Source organism: Lytechinus pictus, chromosome 1 (genome assembly GCF_037042905.1).
Source record: "Lytechinus pictus isolate F3 Inbred chromosome 1, Lp3.0, whole genome shotgun sequence".
Classification (NCBI taxonomy): domain Eukaryota; kingdom Metazoa; phylum Echinodermata; class Echinoidea; order Temnopleuroida; family Toxopneustidae; genus Lytechinus; species Lytechinus pictus.
The window spans coordinates 19,437,406-19,450,194 of record NC_087245.1 but is presented as its reverse complement, the minus strand read 5'-3'; the positions used below and the strand labels follow the sequence as shown (position 1 = coordinate 19,450,194).

The following is a 12,789-nucleotide window of genomic DNA, read 5'->3' as shown; positions in this document are numbered from 1 at the left end:
CATGAGGTGAAAGATGAAATGACCCATGGATCATTCATTTCATCTTCCACCGAATGAAAAAAATATTCATTATTTGGTTTATATGACACCTAGAAATAGATTCTTTTTCTTATGAAATATGTATATTTCGTTGCAAAATATGCTCATGCAGTGCGAGCTCGGTCTTTTGATTGTGCGTGCTGCAAAAACGAGTGGTGCCTGCAGTCTGGGTGCGCGCGTGCAATGGACAAAATCGTATGGATCCAAAATTGCACTTTGAATGAATCTAAAATTGCACGGTTGATGACGTCATTGTAAAATGGGCTGAATGATCGATATCGAGCAACCAATCAAATGACAAGGATGTATCTAGGTGTCATATATTTGTTATATAGCATTGTTATATTGTAAAAAGGCCATGATAAATAATCTTGTTTGAAGAAAATGTGGTTTAAATAGATTCATTGACCAAGCATGTAGATTCTCTAGATATGAATATTAAGGTTTGTTTAAAGTTGCCTGTTTCTCATTTGTCAAATGCTATGGATGGCTTGTGTCAACGCACCTATTGAACCAAAAACTGTTGTCAGTCGCTTGCTTCACTTTCTGATTTAAAGGGGATTTTTTTTTTACTAGAATCATATCTGGCAGACACGGGGATTTAAAATATTTTCTAAAATATTCAATTGTTATCATGCTCAAGATAGTTTTTAACGCTACTGCAGCCCCCATGCCCTGGGCCCAAGATACACCACTGCCCAAACAATTGAATCACTGACATAGAAGTGAAATTATTATAATCTAGCCAATTGTGAGACAGTAGAAGGATTACAACCAGGATAATTACGAAGAATACTACTGAAAAAAAAAACTATGGAGCTGTTCATTAAAGGGGAAGTTCACCCTGGAGAAAAGTTTGTTGTAAAAATAGCAGAAAAAAAAAATATTGGTAAACGCTTGAGGAAAATCCATTCAATATTAAGAAATTTATTAAAATTTTAAGTTTGGGATTCGTGAGGTAATAAACGAGCAGATGCCACATTTTTTATGTAATATAAAATGCATAAATTTCAATTTTTTAATGGTTTGTGGTGACTTATTTTTGTTTTCCTTTTAAGAATGGGTGTGAAATATGTTTTGTCTATTGATATGCTGAACTTATAGAGAAAACCATTTTCAATTTTTTGAGAAAATGACATTTCAATGAATTTTTCCATACCATATGTAGGAAAGCTGTTCGCATATGACGTCACAAATCGTAAGATTAAAATTCTAATAACTTTTTTTTTATTCTTTGATGGATTTTTTTTCAAGCCTTCGGCAATATTCTTTATCATTTTTTCTGTTATTTCTACAATAAACTTTTTGTCAGGGTGAACTTTCCCTTTAAAGTCTTAAATTTACGCATTTCTTGGCTCTCAAAATGAGTGAAGAATTCCCTAGAACAAACTCCCAAGTTTTTCAAAAAGTTAAATAACGGACAACACATTTTTCTCAGTAAGAGAAAGAAGTAACCTTTATTTTGTCTTAGAAAAAAGAAATTGAAACAAAAATAAAAAGTCAAAATAGGCTTTCGACCAAAAGACCTTCCAGTGGAGAGTGCAAGGAACAGAGTTTCCACATTATAAGATGCTGTTCAAATAACTTACAGATGATATTATCATGGCCTCTTAAATATGAACGAATTATAGCATAGTATGGGCAAGGCAAACGAGCAGCAGATTCGCTCATTAACGAAGAGTACAAGAAAATGATATGTCAGGGAAAATATTTTGCTGCGGAAGGTCGAGATATCTTTCAGCAAGGGTTGGATATGTAACATATTAATTGCTGTTGCCTTGTTGCCAAGCATTTTTGAAGATATTAAAGATTGACCTTTTGCAGCCTTGTCACACGGATGTTCTTTCCACCACATTAAATCCTTCTGAATCAGATACTAGTTTTGTAATTTATTTTGGTTAATGGATTCTCAAGTTTTACAAGGTGCACACTGAAATCTGTTGACTTCAGCCTATAATCCCTCAGATGTGGGTTAAACAGTTTGGAGCATGCGATTAGTACATTTATTTGCATCATTTTATCAGCATCATGAATGGATAGCTATTTTTACTTCTGTCTTTTTTCTCTTGCTTGTCTTCATTTTCTACTGGGACGATGAAATTTGACTCATATTAATTATATTATTCAGGTAATTTCAGTTATACAAGTATATCTCTATATATACTTCTTGAGAAAGAAATAATAATTCAGTGACAATAAATTTCATATTCCCTACACTTCATCCGATCATAGTTTGAATGTAACCTTGGCATAAATGATCACCATTATTTTGAAAATACCGTGTAAGATTGGACTTTGTTTACCAACATACTAAACACATTGGACACCATTAATAATGCAAAATGAAAGATTGCGGATAAATCTCACGACTTCCTTTTACATAATATGTGCTTGAACCTCATGCTTCGAAGATATTGAGCAAGTTTCAATTCAGATGCAAACTTGATATTATGCACATACATAATTCCGTCTTTGACAAGCACAGACACAATTTGCCATTCATTGTACAGTGGAAGAAACTGATATTCAGCAGTCAGTACCACCCATTTTTAGAAAAATAATATTCAGTCATACATGATCCTTGAAACCTAATTGAGGTATCTTTGGATTTATAATACGTCGTTTTTTAGCTGATATGGGTTTCTTGAATCATTGACTTGAAAATTCTGTCATAAATAGTCATTAAAATTTGGATTTCCTTTCATCAGTACAACTCATATGTATATGTTTAAGATGAATAATCAGACACAACTTATTTTTAATCCCTTCACAAGTTTTGCTTTGATGATAAGCACATTCCTTTATTTCGATACGGTCACTAAAATGACAATGCCGCTTCTATTCCACATATTTATAAAAAGCATATCATTTGCTGCAGTACAAGGTTTGTCCACAATATACAATTATTTTGATGGCATGGTATTTTTCTTTTATTCTACCTGATATGAACGTAGGTATTTTTTTATTGATGCACCACATTTCGCTTGTGAAAAATCAATACTTGGAAAGAATAATTAATACAATTCTCTGATATTCAGCATGTTCATTTCACTAATGCATGGACCAGAAGAGTTGCTGTTTCTTTTATTTTATTGCGGATGGGACTGGCATCTTCAACCCGTTATTTCTAATAGACACTCATGAGCATTAGAAGGGTATAAATGTCCGAAGTGCCAAGTGAGCGTGGAAAAATGGGCTGAAAATGGGTCTTCCTATCAGCTTGCTTACATTTTCGTTTCCGTGCTGAAGCTTTATGCATGGTGTACATATCGGAACTTCGCATGAAGAGCACTTCGCATGATAAGGTTGGCAACGCTTGCGTTCAACCAAAATTTGAGTTTTTCAGCCGTTTGAGAGCATGAAGTTCGCATTATACCATCAATGGTAAAATTCGAATTTCATCGATTCTGATTTCAGGATGGAAAGCTACCAGAAGAAATGGAAATCTCTCTTGAAATAACTACAGATCAGATGCCGGTAGGAGACACAACTTCAACTGTCGAAGTTGTTACTATTGAACCATCTAAACCAGAAGAAGCGGCTCCCTCTGAAGTACAAATTAAGATCGCTCCTAAGAAACCTGAGGAGGAGGAAAAGGTCGAGATTAAGATCATGAAAAAGAAACCAGAAGAAAAAGAAGAAGCTGTTGAGGTAAAGGTACCCGAAAAGAAGAAGCCTCTGACCAAAGAAGAAAAGGAAGCAGAAGAAGTCTTTGAACTTCTTAAGGATGTACAACCCGAGCAGTATGAAAAGGTTTTGAGAAAGAAAGGCGTCATCCAGACTAAGGTCATCAAGAAACACATCGAGATGGTTGAGAAACGTAAGGCCGAAGAAGCAACTCTGGAAGAAATGGAGATCACTCTGGACAAACCAACAGAAGCAGCACCAGAGGAGACAGTTGTTACTATTGAACCATCTAAACCAGAGGAAGCGGCTCCCACTAAAGTACAAATTAAGATCGCTCCTAAGAAACCAGAGGAGGAGGAAAAGGTCGAGGTTAAGATCATGAAAAAGAAACCAGAAGAAAAAGAAGAGGCTGTTGAGGTAAAGGTGCCTGAAAAGAAGAAACCTCTGACCAAAGAAGAAAAGGAAGCAGAAGAAGTCTTTGAACTTCTTAAGGATGTACAACCCGAGCAGTATGAAAAGGTTTTGAGGAAGAAAGGCGTCATCCAGACTAAGATCATCAAGAAACACATCGAGATGGTTGAGAAACGTAAGGCTGAAGAAGCAACTCTGGAAGAAATGGAGATCACTCTTGACAAACCAACAGAAGCAGCACCAGAAGAAACAGTTGTTACCATTGAACCATCTAAACCAGAGGAAGCAGCTCTCACTGAAGTAGAAATTAAGATCGCTCCTAAGAAACCAGAGGAGGAAGAAAAAGTCGAGGTTGAGATCATGAAGAAGAAACCAGAAGACACAGAAGAGGTTGTTGAGGTAAAGGTACCCGAAAAGAAGAAGCCTCTGACCAAAGAAGAAAAGGAAGCAGAAGAAGTCTTTGAACTTCTTAAGGATGTACAACCCGAGCAGTATGAGAAGGTTTTGAGAAAGAAAGGCGTCATCCAGACTAAGGTCATCAAGAAACACATCGAGATGGTTGAAAAACGTAAGGCCGAAGAAGCAACTCTGGAAGAAATGGAGATCACTCTTGACAAACCAACAGAAGCAGCACCAGAAGAAACAGTTGTTACCATTGAACCATCTAAACCAGAGGAAGCAGCTCCAACTGAAGTACAAGTTAAGATCGCTCCTAAGAAACCAGAGGAGGAGGAAAAGGTCGAGGTTAAGATCATGAAAAAGAAACCAGAAGAAAAAGAAGAGGCTGTTGAGGTGAAGGTACCCGAAAAGAAAAAGCCTCTGACCAAAGAAGAAAAGGAAGCAGAAGAAGTCTTTGAACTTCTTAAGGATGTACAACCCGAGCAGTATGAAAAGGTATTGAGGAAGAAAGGCGTCATCCAGACTAAGATCATCAAGAAACACATCGAGATGGTTGAGAAACGTAAGACAGAAGAAGCAACTCTGGAAGAAATGGAGATCACTCTGGACAAACCAACAGAAGCAGCACCAGAGGAGACAGTTGTTACTATTGAACCATCTAAACCAGAGGAAGCGGCTCCCACTGAAGTACAAATTAAGATCGCTCCTAAGAAACCAGAGGAGGAGGAAAAAGTTGAGATTAAGATCATGAAGAAGAAACCAGAAGACACAGAAGAGGTTGTTGAGGTAAAGGTACCCGAAAAGAAGAAGCCTTTGACCAAAGAAGAAAAGGAAGCTGAAGAAGTCTTTGAACTTCTTAAGGATGTACAACCCGAGCAGTATGAAAAGGTTTTGAGGAAGAAAGGCGTCATACAGACTAAAGTCATCAAGAAACACATCGAGATGGTTGAAAAACGTAAGGCCGAAGAAGCAACTCTGGAAGAAATGGAGATCACTCTTGACAAACCAACAGAAGCAGCACCACAAGAAACAGTTGTAACTATTGAACCATCTAAACCAGAGGAAGCAGCTCTCACTGAAGTAGAAATTAAGATCGCTCCTAAGAAACCAGAGGAGGAGGAAAAGGTCGAGGTTAAGATCATGAAGAAGAAACCAGAAGACACAGAAGAGGTTGTTGAGGTAAAGGTACCCGAAAAGAAGAAGCCTTTGACCAAAGAAGAAAAGGAAGCTGAAGAAGTCTTTGAACTTCTTAAGGATGTACAACCCGAGCAGTATGAGAAGGTTTTGAGAAAGAAAGGCGTCATCCAGACTAAGGTCATCAAGAAACACATCGAGATGGTTGAAAAACGTAAGGCCGAAGAAGCAACTCTGGAAGAAATGGAAATCACTCTTGACAAACCAACAGAAGCAGCACCAGAAGAAACAGTTGTTACCATTGAACCATCTAAACCAGAGGAAGCAGCTCTCACTGAAGTAGAAATTAAGATCGCTCCTAAGAAACCAGAGGAGGAGGAAAAAGTTGAGATTAAGATCATGAAGAAGAAACCAGAAGACACAGAAGAGGTTGTTGAGGTAAAGGTACCCGAAAAGAAGAAGCCTTTGACCAAAGAAGAAAAGGAAGCTGAAGAAGTCTTTGAACTTCTTAAGGATGCACAACCCGAGCAGTATGAAAAGGTTTTGAGGAAGAAAGGCGTCATACAGACTAAAGTCATCAAGAAACACATCGAGATGGTTGAAAAACGTAAGGCCGAAGAAGCAGCTCTGGAAGAAATGGAGATCACTCTTGACAAACCAACAGAAGCAGCACCAGAAGAAACAGTTGTAACTATTGAACCATCTAAACCAGAGGAATCAGCTCTCACTGAAGTAGAAATTAAGATCGCTCCTAAGAAACCAGAGGAGGAGGAAAAGGTCGAGGTTAAGATCATGAAGAAGAAACCAGAAGACACAGAAGAGGTTGTTGAGGTAAAGATACCCGAAAAGAAGAAGCCTTTGACCAAAGAAGAAAAGGAAGCTGTAGAAGTCTTTGAACTTCTTAAGGATGTACAACCCGAGCAGTATGAAAAGGTTTTGAGGAAGAAAGGTGTCATACAGACTAAAGTCATCAAGAAACACATCGAGATGGTTGAAAAACGTAAGGCCGAAGAAGCAACTCTGGAAGAAATGGAGATCACTCTTGACAAACCAACAGAAGCAGCACCAGAAGAAACAGTTGTTACTATTGAACCATCTAAACCAGAGGAAGCGGCTCCCACTGAAGTACAAATTAAGATCGCTCCTAAGAAACCAGAGGAGGAGGAAAAGGTCGAGGTTAAGATCATGAAGAAGAAACCAGAAGACACAGAAGAGGTTGTTGAGGTAAAGGTACCCGAAAAGAAGAAGCCTTTGACCAAAGAAGAAAAGGAAGCTGAAGAAGTCTTTGAACTTCTTAAGGATGTACAACCCGAGCAGTATGAGAAGGTTTTGAGAAAGAAAGGCGTCATCCAGACTAAGGTCATCAAGAAACACATCGAGATGGTTGAAAAACGTAAGGCCGAAGAAGCAACTCTGGAAGAAATGGAGATCACTCTTGACAAACCAACAGAAGCAGCACCAGAAGAAACAGTTGTTACCATTGAACCATCTAAACCAGAGGAAGCAGCTCTCACTGAAGTAGAAATTAAGATCGCTCCTAAGAAACCAGAGGAGGAGGAAAAAGTTGAGATTAAGATCATGAAGAAGAAACCAGAAGACACAGAAGAGGTTGTTGAGGTAAAGGTACCCGAAAAGAAGAAGCCTTTGACCAAAGAAGAAAAGGAAGCAGAAGAAGTCTTTGAACTTCTTAAGGATGTACAACCCGAGCAGTATGAAAAGGTTTTGAGGAAGAAAGGTGTCATACAGACTAAAGTCATCAAGAAACACATCGAGATGGTTGAAAAACGTAAGGCCGAAGAAGCAACTCTGGAAGAAATGGAGATCACTCTTGACAAACCAACAGAAGCAGCACCAGAAGAAACAGTTGTTACTATTGAACCATCTAAACCAGAGGAAGCGGCTCCCACTGAAGTACAAATTAAGATCGCTCCTAAGAAACCAGAGGAGGAGGAAAAGGTCGAGGTTAAGATCATGAAGAAGAAACCAGAAGACACAGAAGAGGTTGTTGAGGTAAAGGTACCCGAAAAGAAGAAGCCTTTGACCAAAGAAGAAAAGGAAGCTGAAGAAGTCTTTGAACTTCTTAAGGATGTACAACCCGAGCAGTATGAGAAGGTTTTGAGAAAGAAAGGCGTCATCCAGACTAAGGTCATCAAGAAACACATCGAGATGGTTGAAAAACGTAAGGCCGAAGAAGCAACTCTGGAAGAAATGGAGATCACTCTTGACAAACCAACAGAAGCAGCACCAGAAGAAACAGTTGTTACCATTGAACCATCTAAACCAGAGGAAGCAGCTCTCACTGAAGTAGAAATTAAGATCGCTCCTAAGAAACCAGAGGAGGAGGAAAAAGTTGAGATTAAGATCATGAAGAAGAAACCAGAAGACACAGAAGAGGTTGTTGAGGTAAAGGTACCCGAAAAGAAGAAGCCTTTGACCAAAGAAGAAAAGGAAGCAGAAGAAGTCTTTGAACTTCTTAAGGATGTACAACCCGAGCAGTATGAAAAGGTTTTGAGGAAGAAAGGCGTCATACAGACTAAAGTCATCAAGAAACACATCGAGATGGTTGAAAAACGTAAGGCCGAAGAAGCAACTCTGGAAGAAATGGAGATCACTCTTGACAAACCAACAGAAGCAGCACCAGAAGAAACAGTTGTAACTATTGAACCATCTAAACCAGAGGAAGCAGCTCTCACTGAAGTAGAAATTAAGATCGCTCCTAAGAAACCAGAGGAGGAGGAAAAGGTCGAGGTTAAGATCATGAAGAAGAAACCAGAAGACACAGAAGAGGTTGTTGAGGTAAAGGTACCCGAAAAGAAGAAGCCTTTGACCAAAGAAGAAAAGGAAGCTGTAGAAGTCTTTGAACTTCTTAAGGATGTACAACCCGAGCAGTATGAAAAGGTTTTGAGGAAGAAAGGTGTCATACAGACTAAAGTCATCAAGAAACACATCGAGATTGTTGAAAAACGTAAGGCCGAAGAAGCAACTCTTGAAGAAATGGAGATCACTCTGGACAAACCAACAGAAGCAGCACCAGAGGAGACAGTTGTTACTATTGAACCATCTAAACCAGAGGAAGCGGCTCCCACTGAAGTACAAATTAAGATCGCTCCTAAGAAACCAGAGGAGGAGGAAAAAGTTGAGATTAAGATTATGAAGAAGAAACCAGAAGACACAGAAGAGGTTGTTGAGGTAAAGGTACCCGAAAAGAAGAAGCCTTTGACCAAAGAAGAAAAGGAAGCTGAAGAAGTCTTTGAACTTCTTAAGGATGTACAACCCGAGCAGTATGAGAAGGTTTTGAGAAAGCAAGGCCTCATCCAGACTAAGGTCATCAAGAAACACATCGAGATGGTTGAAAAACGAAAGGCCGAAGAAGCAACTCTGGAAGAAATGGAGATCACTCTTGACAAACCAACAGAAGCAGCACCAGAAGAAACAGTTGTTACCATTGAACCATCTAAACCAGAGGAAGCAGCTCTCACTGAAGTAGAAATTAAGATCGCTCCTAAGAAACCAGAGGAGGAGGAAAAGGTCGAGGTTAAGATCATGAAGAAGAAACCAGAAGACACAGAAGAGGTTGTTGAGGTAAAGGTACCCGAAAAGAAGAAGCCTTTGACCAAAGAAGAAAAGGAAGCTGAAGAAGTCTTTGAACTTCTTAAGGATGTACAACCCGAGCAGTATGAGAAGGTTTTGAGAAAGAAAGGCGTCATCCAGACTAAGGTCATCAAGAAACACATCGAGATGGTTGAAAAACGTAAGGCCGAAGAAGCAACTCTGGAAGAAATGGAGATCACTCTTGACAAACCAACAGAAGCAGCACCAGAAGAAACAGTTGTTACCATTGAACCATCTAAACCAGAGGAAGCAGCTCTCACTGAAGTAGAAATTAAGATCGCTCCTAAGAAACCAGAGGAGGAGGAAAAAGTTGAGATTAAGATCATGAAGAAGAAACCAGAAGACACAGAAGAGGTTGTTGAGGTAAAGGTACCCGAAAAGAAGAAGCCTTTGACCAAAGAAGAAAAGGAAGCTGAAGAAGTCTTTGAACTTCTTAAGGATGTACAACCCGAGCAGTATGAAAAGGTTTTGAGGAAGAAAGGCGTCATACAGACTAAAGTCATCAAGAAACACATCGAGATGGTTGAAAAACGTAAGGCCGAAGAAGCAACTCTGGAAGAAATGGAGATCACTCTTGACAAACCAACAGAAGCAGCACCAGAAGAAACAGTTGTTACCATTGAACCATCTAAACCAGAGGAAGCAGCTCTCACTGAAGTAGAAATTAAGATCGCTCCTAAGAAACCAGAGGAGGAGGAAAAAGTTGAGATTAAGATCATGAAGAAGAAACCAGAAGACACAGAAGAGGTTGTTGAGGTAAAGGTACCCGAAAAGAAGAAGCCTTTGACCAAAGAAGAAAAGGAAGCTGAAGAAGTCTTTGAACTTCTTAAGGATGTACAACCCGAGCAGTATGAGAAGGTTTTGAGAAAGAAAGGCGTCATCCAGACTAAGGTCATCAAGAAACACATCGAGATGGTTGAAAAACGTAAGGCCGAAGAAGCAACTCTGGAAGAAATGGAGATCACTCTTGACAAACCAACAGAAGCAGCACCAGAAGAAACAGTTGTTACCATTGAACCATCTAAACCAGAGGAAGCAGCTCTCACTGAAGTAGAAAGTAAGATCGCTCCTAAGAAACCAGAGGAGGAGGAAAAGGTCGAAGTTAAGATCATGAAGAAGAAACCAGAAGACACAGAAGAGGTTGTTGAGGTAAAGGTACCCGAAAAGAAGAAGCCTTTGACCAAAGAAGAAAAGGAAGCTGAAGAAGTCTTTGAACTTCTTAAGGATGTACAACCCGAGCAGTATGAAAAGGTTTTGAGGAAGAAAGGTGTCATACAGACTAAAGTCATCAAGAAACACATCGAGATTGTTGAAAAACGTAAGGCCAAAGAAGCAACTCTGGAAGAAATAGAGATCACTCTGGACAAACCAACAGAAGCAGCACCAGAGGAGAGAGTTGTTACTATTGAACCATCTAAACCAGAGGAAGCGGCTCCCACTGAAGTTCAAATTAAGATCGCTCCTAAGAAACCAGAGGAGGAGGAAAAAGTTGAGATTAAGATCATGAAGAAGAAACCAGAAGACACAGAAGAGGTTGTTGAGGTAAAGGTACCCGAAAAGAAGAAGCCTCTGACCAAAGAAGAAAAGGAAGCAGAAGAAGTCTTTAAACTTCTTAAGGATGTACAACCCGAGCAGTATGAAAAGGTTTTGAGGAAGAAAGGTGTCATACAGACTAAAGTCATCAAGAAACACATCGAGATGGTTGAAAAACGTAAGGCCGAAGAAGCAACTCTGGAAGAAATGGAGATCACTCTTGACAAACCAACAGAAGCAGCACCAGAGGAAACAGTTGTTACTATTGAACCATCTAAACCAGAGGAAGCGGCTCCCACTGAAGTAGAATTTGAGATCGCTCCTAAAAAACCAGAGGAGGAGGAAAAGGCTGAGGTTAAGATCATGAAAAAGAAACCTGAAGACAAAGAAGAGGCTGTTGAGGTAAAGATGCCCGAAAAGAAGAAGCCTTTGACCAAAGAAGAAAAGGAAGCAGAAGAAGTCTTTGAGCTTTTAAAGAACGTTGAACCTAAAGATTATGAAAAGATTTTGAGGAAAAAGGGTATCATCCAAATGAAGCTTATTCGGAAACATATTGATGCAGTAGAGAAGCGCAAAGCAGAGGAAACTGCAAAGGTAATTGGTATCTTGCCTTTTTCATGGAATTGCTATTTGGAGACACTGAAATTGAATACTTTTCAACATTGTTTATATTTAGAACAGGAAGCATCACTCTTAGCTTTTCTTGATATTTTTTTCTTGTTAATTATATGTCAATGTGTTCGTGTATCAAATTTTGCCCTTATTATTACCTTTATTCCAGAATCATTTTCATGTACTACTTAATACCAAAGTAATTTTGGTAGTCATTCGTTTACTCTCACTCATCTTACCTTTTAACTTAAGAAAATAAATGTCAAAAGTTTCCAGTAACTTCCAACGGTTTTAGCACCTGGTGTGTCTTTCCTCATTTCATGAAATAGTTCTTATTTTGACAAATTATAGTGAGCTAAAAGAGTGGAAAAAAACAATATGCAGTACTGGGGGGCAATGGAAGAAACTTATTTTGAAAAGCAGAGATAACAAGAAAACACATTTCTTTCTTTCTTAGTAATTCATTTCACTTTGAAATCACATAACATTAGGATATTAAGTGCTACTTTAAGAACGTGACATGTTTGTTTGATCAAATTATTTACTCTTTGTAACATTTGCTTTCTCAACATAAAATAACATAAATCAACAGCATTGCAATGTCTTCTTTCTTTGAAGTTGAAATATTTTATTACTTAATATTGTCTCTTGTCTGATCTTGATAGGAGACAAAAGAAAATGAATCAATGTTTTGAAAACCCAATGAGACAAAAGATGCCAATTTTAATATGGATACGTCTGTTAATTCACTGTACCTTTTTCTGTATAGCAGCTTGCTTCTCAGGAGGTAGAAACTGAGGTCACCCTTAAAGTTTCAGAAGAGGCACCATCTGAAATTGTTGAAGCATCGGTCATTGAACCTGTTGAAGCTGCACCAGTAGAGTCTGCTCCCGTTGAGGCGGTCCCTGAAAAGAAATTTAAACCAGGTAGGTTATGTAAAAAGTTTTAAACAAGGAACGACTGAAAAGTTTTATGACCGGATTAAGATAAGCTATTTTTTCATGAGACAAGAGTGTTTAGCAACCTTTAAAATAAGACTAAAAATTGCTTTGACCTGGAAAGTTGATGGGTAGGATTGAGATATTTGAAAGATTTCATGGACTAAATTTGGTTTTCATATCTTAATCCTGTCTAAACTAGTTTAAAAAATTTCAGTTACCTCTCGTTCTATGTAGAACTTAAAAGCATTTTTATTTAATTTTTTGGGGGGGAGGGGGGGAATTACATTGAATGCCAGTACGATCTTTGTTTTTTATGGTATTTACTTGCTTCTTGTTTTAGAAATGGTTATTTGACATATTCTTATCACTCTGTCCTCCCTAAAATCGATGTTAAAGAAAAGATTATTGAACTAGCAGATATAGACATTGTGACAAGCAACCAAAAATTTGAACAAACCTAAAATACATTTCAAAGAATCTG

The 12,789-nt window shown here is 38.5% G+C and overlaps 1 protein-coding gene across 1 annotated transcript in view; it reads left to right on the top strand.

The window, feature by feature from the left end:
* LOC129258918 (titin-like) overlaps positions 1-12,789 on the top strand; it is a 292,780-nt gene that overhangs the window by 142,010 nt on the left and 137,981 nt on the right. Inside the window, exons 71-72 of the mRNA XM_064097713.1 lie at positions 3,457-11,349; positions 12,140-12,293. Coding sequence (XP_063953783.1) covers positions 3,457-11,349; positions 12,140-12,293 — 8,047 coding nt within the window. The remainder of the gene's footprint in view (positions 1-3,456; positions 11,350-12,139; positions 12,294-12,789) is intronic.